The sequence below is a fragment of the Erythrolamprus reginae genome, chromosome 2, assembly GCF_031021105.1.
Source record: "Erythrolamprus reginae isolate rEryReg1 chromosome 2, rEryReg1.hap1, whole genome shotgun sequence".
Taxonomy (NCBI): domain Eukaryota; kingdom Metazoa; phylum Chordata; class Lepidosauria; order Squamata; family Dipsadidae; genus Erythrolamprus; species Erythrolamprus reginae.
Window position 1 is genome coordinate 196411827 of NC_091951.1, and position 17216 is coordinate 196429042.

Sequence of the window (17216 nt, forward strand, 5' to 3'; positions counted from 1 at the left end):
TGAGGAAAAAAAGGGTTCGCCATCAATGTCCTAGGAAATCAATATGAACCTTGAAGTCAGGGTTTTGCATTGTAGCATGTAAGGTTTCCATTGAATGGTTTAAAAACTAGGCCAGTGTCTTCCAGAAGTGACGGGCTTCCATTTCCATTCAATGCAGTCAGTCTGTATGAAAATAAGAAGGCTGCTGAGAGGTCCAATATAACAAGACCGGGGAAGATTGAGGCTGTTAAACAAGAATTTTGCACTCAAATCAAAATGTGAGGACTCATTGGATGGTTGGGCACTGAGACACTGAAATGAGAGGTATGCATTACATCCTATATAAATCAGGTATTTGTTTGTTTGTTTGATTGATTGATTGATTTCTATGCTGCCCTTCTCCTGAGACTCAGGGTTGCTTACAACAAGACAAGTACAAAATATGCGAGAAATCTAACATTTAAAATACTAAAAACCATCAACTAGAATCACGTAGAATCACAGATGGGCAGATGTTAAAATTCAACGATCCCAACCCTGTTGGCAGAGATACATTTTTAAGGCTTTACGAAAGGCTGGGAGGGTGGGGGGGAGTTGATTCCAGCTGGGGCTGCCACAGAGAAGGCTCTTCCCCTAGGCCCTGCCAAGCAGCATTTTGAAATGAGGGACAGGAGGAGACTTAGAGTAAAGCCAGAATTGTGCATTATCTCAACATATGTAGACCCTCATTTGCCAGTTCAAGGTGAGCTGCAAATGTGAAAACCTGGAGTTGTTCAGAATATTTGATGTTGAAAGTTGGGATATGAGGTGAGGAATTTGGTCTCACAAGTCATGAAATCTGTATATTCATAATAATCTTTATACCCATAATGTCTAGGGCAGTGGTTTTCAACCTGGGGGTCAAATGACTGTTTCATCTAAGAAGACCATGGGAAAAGAGAAATTTCCCATGGTGTTAGAAACTAAAGCTTCCATTCTAGTGCCTTGGAATATATTTTTACAATCAGGTGTTTACAGTAGGGATGTCCCTTTCACCTTTCTGCGAATCAGCTTAAAGCTCTATTGGGAGAATTGGCACTAGACTTATGGTTGAGGGTCACCACAACATAAGGAACTATATTAAGGGGTCCTGGCAGGGGTGGGCTACTAGGCGGAATGGGGCGTGGGCTCGCTCCATTGCCATCCAGCATGCACGCACTGTGCATGCGCACCATCGCGATTCCAGTAAAAATTACCAGGTTTTTTGCTTCTGCGCATGCGCAGAAGAAAAAATCCCGGCAATTTTTTCCTGCTGGAAAGAGATTTCGGCTGCTGCACATGCACAGCAGCCGAATCTCACTGCTGTGCCTAAAGCAGCAGCTGGGCCCAGCAGCAAAAGCAGCCTATCCCAGCTCTGGCCTGCTCTTTGATCTCCTGGGCCACAGGAGAGATGCCTGCAGCGCGGGAGAGCACAGAACAGGCCACATTGCCAGAATTGGGGTCACGCGGCTTGCTCCCTGTGCCATGGCCCCTGCAGGAGGTAATCCAGGTAAGCAGGGGTGAGGGGCACGTGATCCAGGTAAGCAGGGGCAGGGGCGCTCTCTCAGCGCATTCTGGTAGGGCTGCGATTGGTAGCCCGCCCCTGAGTCACGGCATTAGAAAGGTTGAGAATCACTGGTCTAGGGAGCTAGGAAAAAGGCTTTATAGAGGCATTGATGTAGAAAAAGGGTGATGCCTCTCTACTCCTCCCCTCACCCCCAAGCTAGGAGTACGGCTCATACCTTGCAATCCCATGACACTGCTGATGACCACAATGTGCCCTCTCTGACGCTGCTTCATGGCAGGGAGCACAGCCTTGATCATGCGGATGGCACCAAAGAAGTTGGTCTCAAAGATGTGCTTCATGGCATCGATGCTGATGGATTCCAGGGGTCCAATGAGCCCCACACCAGCATTGTTCACTGAGAAACACAAATCCCACAGTTTGAAACATTGCCTTCTACTAAACTCTGTAGTTTCTTGCTCCCCTGCACCAATGTCCTCCACGGAGACCACCATTTGTTTCTGCTTTGGGTTCTGTTGCTCTTTGCCTGGCTCAGAGGTGGGTTCCTGCAGGTTTGGACCAGTAGTAAAAATAGGGATTTGTTCGCTGAACCTGCAGTAATGACAGCTTGGCCACGCCCCCTGAGCCGGTTCTTTTAGCGGCGCCATAGCCACCGCCATCTTGTTTTTTGCTTTTTATGTGCAGCAGCTTTGGTTTAGGACTGCACATGAACAAGATGCACACTTTGGGACATTGCAGCCATCATAAATATGAGTCAGTTACCATGAGGCAGAATTTTGACCATGGGACTATGGGGATCCTGCAACGTTTGTAAGTGTCATAAGCAGTGAAGGGCTTCCAAAATTTTAACTACCACACTGTGGGCGTGGCTTATGCAGGACGCCCTGCATTTTCTTTCAACATCTTTCAGTGCAAATTGGGTGCTCTGGGGTGTAGCTCCATTTTCACTATGCCACTGCATCCCCCCCATCCAGGAAGTAGCCCACCCCTGCACATGCGCCCATGCGGCGTGCCACTGAGCAAACCAGCAGCGACAACAACCAGAGCCTCCACCCTGATCTGGATCCCTGTTTTTCTTCTTCCTTCAAGTACTTTAGCAACAGCTCATTTGTGTGTGTGTGTGTGTGTGTGTGTGTGTGTTAAGAGGGATGGGTCTGCTATTCCTAGGAAAAGGGTGGTTTTCCTCAATAGGATTGATGTGGGACATTTTGTAATCGAAGCTTGCATGTGTTGTTGCCCCTAAAGGACCGGAGTCTCTCAAGGGGAAGCAAAATGACTACTATGTGGAAGCAAACTGGGCTTAGCCAACGCAACAGAAGATTAGTTATCAGAAGCATGGCCAAAGCACTGGGTGCGGACTGAAAAACTCAGCCCTTTGAGATACGTAAGTCAAGAAGCTACATTGCAGGGATTCCATAAATCTTCACACTGTCATTAATATTTTGAAAATTCTTCCTATTCCATGTTATACTAACAAAATCAAAATGGGGTTATTTTTCTGACGTGTTTTATCAGTGGGCTGTGTAATTTCTTCTCTAAGTCCGTCTAATGACTTGTTCCTTCCTTCCTTCCTTCCTTCCTTCCTTCCCTCCCTCCATCCCACCTATCTACCTACTTACCTACCTGACTTTCTCATATGTTCCCCAAGGTGATTATATATCTAGAAAGATGAAAGTATTATTTTGCACTTAACAATGTGAATTTTCATAATTCAGTGCCTGGATTTGGAATCTCTCCATTGAAATCCCCCCCACCCACGTCTCTTTTTTTCCTCTAGACACATTTTCACCTCATTTGAAATAAGTATGTCTGCTTTTAAATTATGTTTCTTTTAAAATAATGGAAAATGTCAACCATGCAACATTGAATAAAAACTAATTAAAAAAAACAAAATGAGAATTGCCGAGGCATTTCCCCAAAGAAGAGGAAAGATCTATTTCAGTTAATTTAGTAGGTAATTGAGTTTTTTTTAAAAAAATGTTGGATATATTTCCTGACATTCCTCCTGGAGTTTAAGAAAGAGCATACCAATGGTTTTTCCCTCCCCCAATTCATGGCTGACTGTGTCTCTCTAGCTTGCAATCTAATTATGGACCGTACTGCTCTACTACTTGGGGGAATGCTGTTTATAGTGAATTGAATGTTTTAGGCCTTTCCAGGCCAACACCTTGTAGCCACATGGGAATACAATTTGCATTGGCCACGTTGGATGTTGGGACTTGTGGTACACATGTCCAAAAGGCATCCAATGATGGAAAGTTAGGGTTAGGGTTAATTAATTCTGGGGTGTTATTCTTTCCACCCCCAAGAAAATATTACATTATGCAAAAGAGACTGAGACTGCTTTGTCTGTGCACATTATCTGCCCATTATTGTTTTTTACAGGTAGTCCTCAACCAATGACATTGTTACAACAGCACTGAAAAAAAAATGACTTACAATCAGTCTTCAGACCTGTGACCATCATCACAGTTGTGCGATCACAATTTGGGCACTTGGCAAACAGTATATATTTATGACTGCCATCTGTGACTTCCCAGGTGGCTTCCAGCAGGCAAAGTTAAAAGGAGAAACCAGGTTCACTTAATGACCATGGCACAAAATCAGGGATAGCCACATGACCATACCCAATGACCATACTGCTTAGCAAATAAAGTTCTGGTCCCAATTGTGGTCATAGGTTGAGCCTGTATTGTATCGATGTGTTTTTAGCCTCTCAAGGTCACATTCGTGAAATGGACAAATATAGAATGAGTCAATGATTACATGAATCATTAAACAATAGTCCTCTGAAAGCTGAACAGGGCAGATGAGGGTGAAGAAGGGGTGGGAGTGGTTGGGGGAGAAGCTGGCAAAAACAAACAAAGAAAGGATAATGTTGAAAAATAAGTTCAAGGTGGGAGCTGCAGAAGGGGGAAAAAAATCCAGAAAAACTATCCATATGGGACAGTGTTGGTGAACCTTTCCAGTAGTGAGTGCTGAAATGGGGGTGCATGTCGGGAACCATAAGAGAAGCCGCCCGGTGCACATGTCAAGAAAATGATCTTCCTGTTTCTGGCATGCATGCATGTGCGAAGGCCAGTTGGCTGGTGCACATACACACCCTAGAAACCAGAAGATTGTCTTCTTGATGTGTGCATGTGCACTGGGCAGATGCTCTTTTTGTTTATGGTGCTCCATGCATGAAAACCAGCTGGTGCACTGGAACCTGGAAGAGCAACAAGCAATGGCTCGCATGCCTGGAGAGATGGCTCTGTGTGCCACTTCCAGCACACATGCCGTCGGTTCCCCATCACAGATATAGGTGATGTAATTATACACTGATTTGGAATGTTGCTGATGGCTCCTTTTGAAGCCCCCTCCCTTCACCTCAGTGTGTGGAACATGTGTTGCCCTCCCTGGGTTTCCCTGTGCACATGAACACCCAAGCACATAGAACTAGTCAAGGGGAGCGCAGAAATATGCACACATGAACACAAACACAGGCAACTATATCAGAGAGAAAGAAATAGCTTTCAATAGCCCCATGTGATACAAGGGTTTTGAAAGAATTCTAGAACTGGGGAGAAGCAGACCTGGTTAATTTGACTCTTATCCAAAGAAGAGAATACATTTTAATTTTGTTTCTTTTTGAAAATTGATTTCGTGCTGGCGATAGGAGGAAAAAAATGAAACTTTGATTTTGTTTTTGCTGATGAGATAGACTTGTTCCTATAGAAATGGCTAGCATATATTGTTGGGTAAAAGTAAAAAGTAGATGTTGTACTGTTAATTTTTCTATTGTGCTAAAGAGTGTTGAAAGACAGCGACTTTTTCTTTCCCTTTTCTCTCTTTGCTCCATGTTTTCTCTTTTTCTCTTTTTTCGTCCACTACTATTTAAAATTTCTCTTTGCATTTTATACATTGATAAACTAATAAAAATGTATTATACAAAAAAGAAAGAATTCTCGAACCCATGCTCTTTTCCTTACTTTGCTTTTTTAGGGCGTTCTGTTAACTATTTTCCATGCAGTAATTTGGTTGTCGGGATGATCATATTTATGTACAATCTATATTGATTGGGGATAAAAAAAAATATGGCTTTAATTCTGACGCCCAAAAACATTTTTCCTACAGTAAATTGGAAATATGCAATGCTAGTAAATTACTGCACACATTGTATCTCGAGTTCACTCCCAATGTGGAACTCAGTTGGAATTTGGCAGTTCGTTTGCATGCAATGCACACAATAAAATCTGCTTTGTGTATTTGGAAAGTTAATATTGTCTTGGCCATAAACCATCACAATCTTGAAAAAAGCAGGTGAAGAAAAAAAAAGATGTTTTAAAACATCTGTTTTAAAGTTATTACAGGATTCTGGGCCCTCTACTGTATATCACATGATGAATATTATATGTAAAAGACTTGGAATGAATTGTCAGAAATATATAACAGTCGGTGTTATCTAATACCACTTCCATCTCACCTTGGAGCCAAGAGGCTCAAGTGACCCTGGGAAGAGGCCAATTCTCAAGGACAGAATGGGAGAACAAGAATTAGGGATCAGGCTTAGCCTTAGAGGAAGGGAGAATTATGAAATTTCCAGTCCAGCACTCCCTTCACTCAAGCCCAATAAGGAAAGCTCCTGGATTTGAGCTTGAGCTACGATTATGAAAGGTAGAATTGCACAACCCATTAAATAAACATTTGGGGATGCTGTTTAGTTTGAAGGAATTTGGGGCAGAACCCACTCCAGCTTTCCTTCCTCGTGAGAACTGGTATAATGTAGTGCAAATACGTACAGCAATCTTTCTCAGCCTGAGCGACTTTAAGATGTGGGGATTCCAACTCCCAGAATGCATACTGGGTGTGAGGTGGGGAATTCTGGGAGTTGAAATCCACATATCTTACAATTGGTCAGGTTGCGAAACACACTGATTTAGAACAGCCTTTCTCAACCTACAGATTGTATTTCTGATCATCAGAATACTTGTGATATACAATGGTACCTCTACCTAAGAACGCCTCTACTTACGAACATTTCTAGATAAGAACCGGGTGTTCAAGATTTGTTTGCCTATTCTCAAGAACCATTTTCCACTTACAAATCTGAGCCTCTGAAACTGTAACCAGAAAAGGCAGGGAGAAGCCTCCGTGGGACCTCTCTAGGAATCTCCTGGGAGGAAACAGGGCTGGGAAAGGTGGAGAAAAGCCTCTGTGGGGCCTCTCTAGGCACCTCCTGGGAGGAAACAGGGCCTCCACCCTCCCTGTGGTTTCCCCAATCGCACGCATTATTTGCTTTTACATTGATTCCTATGGGAAAAAATTGCTTCTTCTTACAAACTGACAACAAATTAAGTTCATAAGTAGAGGTACCACTGTATTATCAGCCTTTCATAAACGTAGCATGTGAGTGCTGTAGTGCCATGACGCTTAAATTATGGATCTTGCATGCATCAGAATGATTTGCTATCAAGTACAATTCCCCTTAGTTTGTATCATAAATATGAGCCATATGAGAAAACCTTTCTCCCAGACCACCTACCTAACACATCCAGCTGTTTGTCAGGAAGGCTGTTAATGCATTCAGCTACAGATTCATCACTGCAGACATCCAGGCGCTGAATGGTGAGGGTCTGGTTGAGTGTGTTCCCCGCTGCTGCCTCCAGCTTGTCCTTTTTGCGTAAATCACGCATTGTGGCAATGACTAGAAGGAAGAAAGAAGTTAAATGCAAGTTGCTCGTTCTATGGATGGGGGATGCTGAGATGTTACAGAGTGGACAGCAAGAAACGTTCATACAATAGCATTTAGCAATAGCATTAGACATATATACTGCTTGGCAATGCTTTACAGCCCACTCTAAGTGGTTTACAAAGAGTCAGCCTATTGCCCCCAACAATCGGAAACTTCAGATCGTGCAGAATGCAGCTGCAAGAGCAATCATGGGCTTCCCTAAATATGCCCATGTTACACCAACACTCCGCAGTCTGCATTGGTTGCCGATCAGTTTCCGGTCACAATTCAAAGTGTTGACCTATAAAGCCCTTCATGGCATCGGACCAGAATATCTTCGGGACTGCCTTCTGCCACACGAATCCCAGCGACCGATTAGGTCCCACAGAGTTGGCCTTCTCCGGGTCCCGTCGACCAAACGATGTCATTTGGTGGGTCCCAGGGGAAGAGCCTTCTCTGTGGCGGCCCCAACCCTCTGGAACCAGCTCCCCCCTGAGATTAGAACAGCCCCCACCCTCCTTGCCTTTCGCAAACTCCTTAAGACCCATCTCTGTCGTCAGGCATGGGGGAATTGAAATACATATCTTCCCCAGGCCTATACTGTTTATGTATGGTATGTTGTGTGAATGTTCTTTAAATTATGGGGTTTTAGCTTTCTAATTATTGAACTTGTGTTTGACACTGTTTTTCTGTTGCTGTTGTGAGCCGCCCCGAGTCTGCGGAGAGGGGCGGCATACAAATTTAATGAATGAATGAATGAATGAATGAATGAATGAATGAATGAATAAATAAATAAATAAATCTGGATCCTCATTTTACCCAACTCGGAAGGATGGAAGGCTGAGTCAATTTTGAGCCTGGTGAGATTCAAACTGCCAAATTGCAGTCAGTTGGCAACCAGCAGAAGTAGCATGCAGTACTGCACTCTAACCACTGCACCACCGTGGCTCATACAAGGAAGATCAGAATTATCTATCTATGAAGACATCTAAAGCCACTTAAAGAAAATAGTAACAATGATGATGAAAGTGATGACGATGGTGAAAAAAGATTGCATATGTTAGCCATTGCACTGGAAACCTGCAACAGGTTTATCTTTGACTTGAAAACAGGCATGGAACGCAGCACTATCCATTTCCTTAGGTTTCCTTGTAGTTATATGGCCTTAACTAAAAAAAAGGTTGACTGAGATTGTGTGCCAGCCTGTGTTCTGTCTACTTGCCTACTTAACAGGATGCACAGTTTACAAAATTAGCCTGTTCTTGGTATTCGGAAGTGCCGAAGACAGGTTTCAGTGCAATTGTTACAAATACAGGTAATCCTTGACTTACAACCATTTGTTTAGTGACTGTTCAAAGTTACAACAGCACTGAAAAAAAGGGACATGACCATTTTTCACACCCCCTTTTGTGACCTTCTTAACAGGCTGAGCCAAGTTTGAGCCTGGTGAGATTCAAACTGCCAAATTGATCAGTGGAACAACTTGCCTCCAGAAGTTGTGAATGCCTCAACACTGAGAGTTTTTAAGCAGATGTTGGATAACCATATGTCTGAAGTACTGTAGGGTTTCCTGCCTAAACAGGGGGTTGGACTAGAAGACCTCCAAGGTCCCTTCCAACTCTGTTATTATGATGATGATGATGATTAGAATCAATGAGGGAGTCAGATCCACTTAACTAACTTAACAGCTGGTGTGATTCACTTAACAACTCTAGCAAGAAAGGTTGTAAAATGAAGCAAGGTCCACTTACATAGAAACAGAAGACTGACGGCAGAAAAAGACCCCATGGTCCATCTAGTCTGCCCTTATACTATTTCCTGTATTTTATCTTAGGATGGACATATGTTTATCCCAGGCATGTTTAAATTCAGTTACTGTGGATTTACCAACCACGTCTGCTGGAAGTTTGTTCCAAGCATCTACTACTCTTTCAATAAAACAATATTTTTTCATGTTGCTTCTGATCTTTCCCCCAACTAACTTCAGATTGTGTCCCCTTGTTCTTGTGTTCACTTTCTTATTAAAAATACTTCCCTCCTGAACCGTATTTAACCATTTAGCATATTTAAATGTTTCGATCATGTCCCCCCTTTTCCTTCTGTCCTCCAGACTATACAGATTGTGTTCATTAAGTCTTTCCTGATAAGTTTTATGCTTAAGACCTTCCACCATTCTTGTAGCCCATCTTTGGACCCGTTCAATTTTGTCAATATCTTTTTGTAGGTGCGGTCTCCAGAACTGAACACTTAACAAATATCTCACTTAATAACAAAAAGTTTTGGGCTCCATTGTGGTTGTAAATCAAGGACTACTTGTAATAATCCATCTGAGTAGTGTATTGTAAGTCACACCTCCTGAATACTGTCTTGGGGAGATGGCAACAAAGAACTGGAAACCACGAGGAGTGGAAAGGCTGAGTTGCTGGTAATTCAGAGAGATCTCCCTCCCAGAACAGCCTCTGCTGTTGTGCAACAGACTGTTATCAGCCATCCAAAGTCCAGAAGGGCTGCTGCTCAAAGGAGGGAATGCTGGCTCTTGGCCAGGGTTCAGCAGGGTAATTGAGGATTCATGCTTTGTAAGCTTCTTAAGGGCCATGATGCCAAATCCCTTGTGTGTCTAATCTCCTCTTTGAGGGCGAACTCTGTACATGTGGTCTGTGTGTGTCTTGTAGGCAGAGGAGAGATTATTTGTTTTGAAGAGTATGGACAGTGTAAGATCCGTTTTTCCTTCCTCTCTTCTATTTCTCCAGATTTTCTGCCTGAATTTATCTGCCCGCCCTCTTTTCAGACAATTATTATTATTATTGTATTGTATATATTATATGTGTCCAAATATTCATCCTTCAACTAATAGTGGCACCTGGGGCATCTCTCCTAGTTTGCATTTTCAATGTCTTTCTGGGATACTTCTTGTATTTTTCTGGGAGTTGCTAAGCACAAATGAGTTTAAAAGACCCACAGTCTCACCAAATATGTTCTATTCCCATTCCATATTGATAGTATAAAAGGTGATTAGGCTCAATGCCTAGAGCCATTCAAAGAGTCCCTCTGGAAGTGAGATTAATTGTATATGTCTTGATTCACATTCCTCTGGCTTTTAAATAATAGGTATCGTATCTTTGTAGTCTAGTCTTCACAATGTGTGCAATTCCAAAATATAGATTCTGATTCATTATCATGCAACAGAACCCTATCGTTCTAAGGCTCCTTTTTTTAAAAAAAAGGAATTTAGTTTCTAGTTCTCATAGCTGAAGAAAAATGGCTTTAAATATTACAATAAGTTTTCTTTTACTGCCTTAGCTCTGACATTACCTTTCACTCTTATTCATGCACCCAACCAATAACTTGCCTCTTCGATATCCCATTAAGTCCCCTTCCCCCTTCTTTTTCTCATTACAAAAGAACTAACATATCCTCCCATAACATTTAATGGAACAGAAATGGATTATCTGCCAGGGGAATGTAAATGAGAGAGAGAGAGAAAAAAAAGATTAATGGGAAATTCTAAATTCCTCTGGCAATGGTATTTGTGATTAAATGAGGGCTTCAGAAGGTTGCTTGGTTTTGGGAAACAAGCCCAGAAATGAATTTTATATATAAGTTTGTGTGAAAGTGTGCATATCACATGCTGACTCCACATAATACCAGTACTGTAATATCCCTTGTGCATATAACAGGGGTATAAGCTGTGAAAATTCCTTGCTAAGCATCTTAATAAAGACTCGTATAACAATTATGAGTTACAGAGGATGGGTAGTTTTGTCTAGTGGTTAAGCCAGCAGGCTAGAAACCCAGAGACTGTGAGTTCTAATCCCACTTTAGGCATGAAAGCTACCTGGACAACATTCATCCCATCCCATCTTTCAGGGTGGTGGTTGTGAGGAAAATAGGAGGACGAAGGACTGTTAGGTATGTATGCCACCTTGAGTTATAAAAATTAAGCAAGATTAAATAATAGATAGGTAGGTAGGTAAATAAGTAAGTAAGTTAGTAAGCAAGCAAGCAAGCAAGCAAGCAAGCAAGCAAGCAAGCAAGCAAGCAAGCAAGCAAGCAAGCAAGCAAGCAAGCAAGCAAGCAAGCAACTAAATAAATCAGTAAGTAAGTAATTAAGTAAGTAATTAAGTAAACAAGCAAGCAAGCAAGCAAGCAAACAAACAAACAAACAAACAAATAAAAAATAATTCATCAGTAGCGATTTTCTTATTAAAAAATAGCCCTTCCATTAAATCCTTGAGACGTTTTGTCCTGGTGAGCATGTATTGCTAGCCAGCATGCTCTCTGTTGTTATGCATTCAACTTTTCTATCACTGCACACGTTTGGGGTACATAAGGTACAAAAGTAACTTCCTCAAGGAATCCTTGTGTTGAGTTCATAGCCTTTTATCTCTGGTGGCTATTCGACACAGTGTGTCTCTGATCACCAGTTACTTGTCAATAGCACTTTTTAATTTTTTTACTTTTGTGATAATTTTTGTATTGTTTTCTATATGTTGTAAGCCGCCCTGCGCCCCCGGAGAGGGGCAGCATATAAATCAAATAAATAAATAAATAAATAAATAAATAAATTAACTAATAAAAGACCACCTTCTGTGGCAGACAGAGAAAGAAAGAAAGAAGGAAGGGTGGAAGAGAAAAAGAAAGAAAGAGAAAGAAGAAAGAAAGAAGAAAGAAAGAAAGAAAGAAAGAAAGAAAGAAAGAAAGAAAGAAAGAAAGAAAGAAAGAAAGGGAGAACTGGAGAAAGAATTGTTGGCATTGATTAACATTCTTACCCTTCTGGAGTCTCCTAGCATCTGAGCTTGGTTACACAAGCAACCTTTGAAGAATGTCAGCATCCACACACCCAGCCAGTTTGTTGAGCAAAGGGCAGTTAGTGTGACAGGTTAGAGACAGGGAATACAATGGGGGAATGAAGAGGATGCAGCCCATGAAGCAGGGAGACCCAACAGCATGCAAAGTAGTAAAAAAGGCAAGGATGCAAAACCCAAATGTAGACAGAACATAATATTGGGATTCAAAGGGCCTCCTGACTTTGGGGTAACTTTGGGCTGAGTTGATAAGGAAGAGCTGAAAACTGACTGGATGTAAAAGTGCCATGATGAGTATTGGGGAAACAGACTAGATGTATCTTTTTCTTTTATGTACACTGAGAACGTATGCACCAAAGACAAATTCCTTGTGTGTCCAATCACACTTGGCCAATAAAGAATTCTATTCTTTTCTATGCTATGCTATGCTATGCTATGCTATGCCACCATGTTTCCCTGAAAATAAGACAGCGTCTTATATTAATTTTTGCTCCCAAAGATGTGCTATGTCTTATTTTCAGGGGATGTCTTATTTTTTTCAATGAATTGTATCCTGTATCCTACTGCAGAAAAAATGCATCCAAACATGCAGCCGCATGTTGGATGTGTGTTGGATGTGTTTCAAATCTGATTGATGCAGCATTTTGGGATGCAATTTATGGACAGCAGTGTTATTCTTGACAAATGTATCTTTTTCTTTTATGTACGCTGAGAGCATATGCACCAAGACAAATTCCTTGTGTGTCCAATCAAACTTGGTCAATAAAATTCTATTCTATTCTATTCTATTCCATTCCATTCTATTCTACTCTATATGTTCTGTTTGGGAATGCTGAGAAACGAAATGTCTCCTACGTCTTACTTTTGGGGGATGCCTTATATTAGGCAATTCTACGAAATCTCTCCTACGTCTTACTTTCAGGGGTGACTTATTTTCGGGGAAACAGGGTATGCTATGCTATGCTATTCTATTCGGTTACACAGAACTCTTGTGTAAGAAAGCTTAGTGAGTTAAGGGAACTGATGGGGACAGGTTTTATTCTTTAAATTCTCCAAATTAGCTATCACACACACACACACACACACACACACACACACACACACACACACACAGAGAGAGAGAGAGAGAGAGAGAGAGAGAGAGAGAGAGAGAGAGAGAGAGAGAGAGAGAGAGAGAGAGAGACACCCTTTTTGGATCCCTTTTGAAAAAAAAAGTCTTTTATCCCTCTTTTCCTTTAACCTACCCCCAGACCTGCTTTATGATAGTCAATACAAGAATTGTGGTGGTGCACTGGTTAGAGGGCTACTTCAGCTAATTGCTAGCTGTAGTTCAGCAGTTCAAATCTCACCGCCGGCTCAAGGTTGACTCATCCTTCCATCCTTCCAATGTGAGTAAAATGAGTCTTTTATCCCTCTTTTCCTTTAACCTACCCCCACCTAGAAAACCCAGTCCCTCTTAGTATCCCGTCTCAGTTATCCTACCCAGTTCCAGATAGCTTGAACTCACCATGAAATCGCCTTTCTGGATCGCGTGCTAGTTGCACAGCCATGCACAGTCCGATGCCCGAGGAGCAGCCCGTGATCAGCACAGTGCGTGGAACTGCCTTGGCCATGGCTGAGCTGCAGTGAAGTGTGCTCGAAAGGATCAGACTGGAAAAGCAACAGTAAAATCCAGCATGTGATCCAGGGATCAGCTGAAGGCTTGAGAGGGTGACAAGGTGGAGGCAGTGCCTCACTTCTATAGGCAGATGATTAACCCTCCAAACATGTAACAGCCTTTCCCAAAGCTCCTCTACTTCCTCCTTCCTTTCAGCCGTTTCTATCTCAGCACTGGCGGGCCATGAATGCAGCCTATTCTCATGGATTAACACCTGCGAAACACTGTAAAAACTAAAGAGAGAGGGGGAAAAAAGAAATGAATTATAAACTTTGCCACAGTGTGGACCGTTAATCATTAAGTTTTAAATAAACAACTATCCTCAGATTGTAATGTATGTGGGAAAGAACCACGAGAGAGGGTCAAGAGACTCTGGGAATAGTTAGATAAGAGACTGCATAGCCCACAACTGGAGCTATGCACTCTCTTATCTGACCACTCCCTAGGCCAGGGGTCTCCAATATTGGCAACTTTAAGACTTGTGGACTTCAACTCCCAGAATTGAGGAATTCTGGGAGTTGAAGTCCATAAGTCTTAAAGTTGCCAAAGTTGGAGACCCCAGCCCTAGGCAGCTTTATATTCCCACATATCATTATATCAATTGAAAAATTGCTTTAGGTCAGGGGTGTCAAACTCACATCATCACGGAGGCGTCACGTGACTTTTCCTCGCTTCGATAAACTGGGTGTGGGCGTGGCCAGCCTCTGGCCTATGGGCTGGGATTCTGAGAGACCTGCTGGGTGTGGGCGTGGCCAGCCTCTGGCCTATGGGCTGGGATTCTGAGAGACCTGCTGGGTGTGGACGTGGCCAGTCTCTGGCCCATGGGCTGGGATTCTGAGAGACCTGCTTTATGATAGTCAATACAAGAATTGTGGTGGTGCACTGGTTAGAGGGCTACTTCAGCTAATTGCTAACTGTAGTTCAGCAGTTCAAATCTCACCGCCGGCTCAAGGTTGACTCATCCTTCCATCCTTCCAATGTGAGTAAAATGAGGATCCAGATTGTTGAGGGGAATATGCTGATTCTAGAAACTGCTTAGAGAGGGTTGTAAAAGCCCTATGAAGTGGTATACTGTATAAGTCTAAATGCTATTGCTATTGCTAATTGAACAACAGTAACAACAAAACTGTGGGGAAAAGTTCCAGTAACCTGCCTAGAGTTCAATGGCCTCTAGGAGGCAGCAAATCCCCAACTATATAAATCCTTCCATGTCCATCTGGGGATAATAATACTGATCTGGCTTACTGGGGTCTTAGACCTTTTATTTTTTATATTTTTGCTTAACCTGGGAAACTTTGCATATATCATTTTTACCATTATTGTTAACTATTTTCTTTATTCACTTCTGCTCAAAGTTAATGTACTGCAAGCAAATCCAACTCCCCCATCATTTAAAAGAAATTGGATCTGAATGGATAGACCTATTCAGGCCCCCCAAAACAATCTGAGACCAAGCCCTATTGAATCCCACTATGCAATATTTATGTTATATTGTGTTGTAGTCTGTATTACTAATATTTTTTTGCATTGTTTTATTTGCACTTTACTCTTAATTCTACAATTTAATATTCATACTTACTAAAACCATCATAACGTTAGCCATATTTTAAGTACACCGTAATAGTTATTGGATATTGAATAACTTTGATTCTAGAGCCTTTAAAATAGAGTCAATAAAATTGGGAGAGTTTGTTATATGTGGATAAATGGATTTAATTAACCAAGAACTGACATTATTTAAAAATTCTTTGGAGGACGTGCTATAAAATTTGAGACTGCCATATTTTTGGAATATAAGACACACCTTTTTCTTCCCTAAAAGAGGTTGAAAATTTGGGTGCATCTTATACTCCAATTGTAGCTTTTTTGAAGCTTTTTTCCCAGCCCTAACTAGGTGCTAATGATCATCTTCCCAACTTCCTGCTCCCTCTGAAGAAGGGTTTCTCCAGCACTAAGTCTTTGCAGGTTTGTTTTCATTCTTACTCCCTCTGAAAAAGGTTTTTTTAGCCCTAACACAGTGCTAACTTTCTTCCTAGCTTGCAGCATTTCTTTTTATTCCTACTCCCTCAGAAGCAGTTTTCCTGCCCTAAATCTTTGCAGACTTGTTTTCATTCCTGCTCCCTATGAAAAAGGTTTTTTCCCCAGCCCTAACCAGGGGATAAAATAATGTGCTGAAGCTGACCAGACTAAGGATGCTAGCCAGATGAATACCTGGTAGCTAGATTCCCCCCCTATTTTCCTCCCCCCAAATTAAGGTACATCTTATACTCTGGTGTGTTTTATAATCTGAAAAACACGGTAATTCCTGAGCAACATTTCTATTTATCCTTTCTCAAAATTGTATATTTTTTCCTGGCATGGATCCAAGGTATTTGAGAAAGCATCTTACCCCAATGGCACTAGCCCATCCCACTCACACCAGCAGAAGAGATCCTGTTTGCTAAGAAATTCCAGTGGCCAGGATCAATGAGAAGAGCCTTTTTTTTTTTTGCTATGGAACACTCTACCGCTAGAGATCAGAACTGCTCTCATGCTTCTGACCTTTCAGAAGGGTATTAAAACTTATGTGGGTTGGCTTGGCACTCAAGAGATGATTGTTTGGGCAAGAAACCTCATCTTCATGCCATTCATCGCTTGGTTCTATTTTTTTGCATAGTTTTACATTTTTAATCAATTTTCTGTTTATTCTTTTATGATCTGTAAGTCACCCAAAATCACTGTATCAGGGAGATGGGTGGCATATAAATTTAATAAATAATAATACATTTGAATAGATAGGCACCTCCACAATACACGAAGACTTACCAACTATTGATAAGAAACGTTTTAGTCTGGATAATAGAGGTGGCAGTACCTGGCGACAATATAATAGAAGAGAAAGAACTGGAGAAATTAACAAATACATATATCTGCAAATAGAAATCAAATGATTGTGCAAAATAAAACAAAAGTATTTCCAATAGAAATACAGTAGGTGCATTGGGCACAATCCCAAAACAACCAGAGCACCATTTGAACGCCATTAGCATTGACAAAATCACCGCCACCAGCCAATTGCAAAAGGCAGCTTTACTCGGAATAGCTTGCCTCTTGTGATGATACACATCCACATCTGTCTATTATAAGTCCTTGGGACAAAATGCCAGATCAGTCAGAACATCTGGCTGACTGTGCGATGAACCAAAATAATAATGCTACTTTGTCATTCTCTTGATGAGGATGATTACATAATTGTTTTGAGAAAAAAATCATTGTTTAAAAATCCACTAATTAAAAGTCTGGTTGATTTAATATTTACTTTTATTTTGCAGAGATAAGTTCATATGCACATGTGGTACAGACATGTCTGTCTGTCCGTCCGTCCGTCCGTCCGTCCTTCCATCCATCCATCCATCCATCCATCCATCCATCCATCCATCCATCCATCCATCCATCCATCCATCCATCCATCTATTATCTCTGTCTGCCTGTCTGTCTGTCTGTCTGTCTGTCTGTCTGTCTGTCTGTCTGTCTGTCTGT

General features: G+C 41.7%; 1 protein-coding gene and 1 long non-coding RNA gene across 4 annotated transcripts in view; one reads left to right on the plus strand and one right to left on the minus strand.

The window, feature by feature from the left end:
* RDH8 (retinol dehydrogenase 8) overlaps positions 1–17216 on the minus strand; it is a 38656-nt gene that overhangs the window by 11275 nt on the left and 10165 nt on the right. Inside the window, exons 1-4 of one of the 3 annotated variants that reach the window (XM_070741029.1) lie at positions 14336–14427; positions 13548–13930; positions 7047–7208; positions 1740–1919 (exon numbers count right to left, since the gene is read on the minus strand). In XM_070741029.1, coding sequence (XP_070597130.1) covers positions 1740–1919; positions 7047–7208; positions 13548–13930; positions 14336–14340 — 730 coding nt within the window. In that variant the 5' untranslated portion in view covers positions 14341–14427. Of the gene's footprint in view, positions 1–1739; positions 1920–7046; positions 7209–13547; positions 13931–14335; positions 14428–17216 lie in introns of those variants that run through there. The other 2 variants (XM_070741031.1, XM_070741030.1) reach the window with 2 other exon arrangements.
* On the plus strand, positions 222–17205 carry LOC139161636 (uncharacterized). The gene is made up of 3 exons (XR_011558141.1): positions 222–303; positions 2768–2906; positions 17009–17205. It is a non-coding gene; the product is annotated as an uncharacterized lncRNA (long non-coding RNA).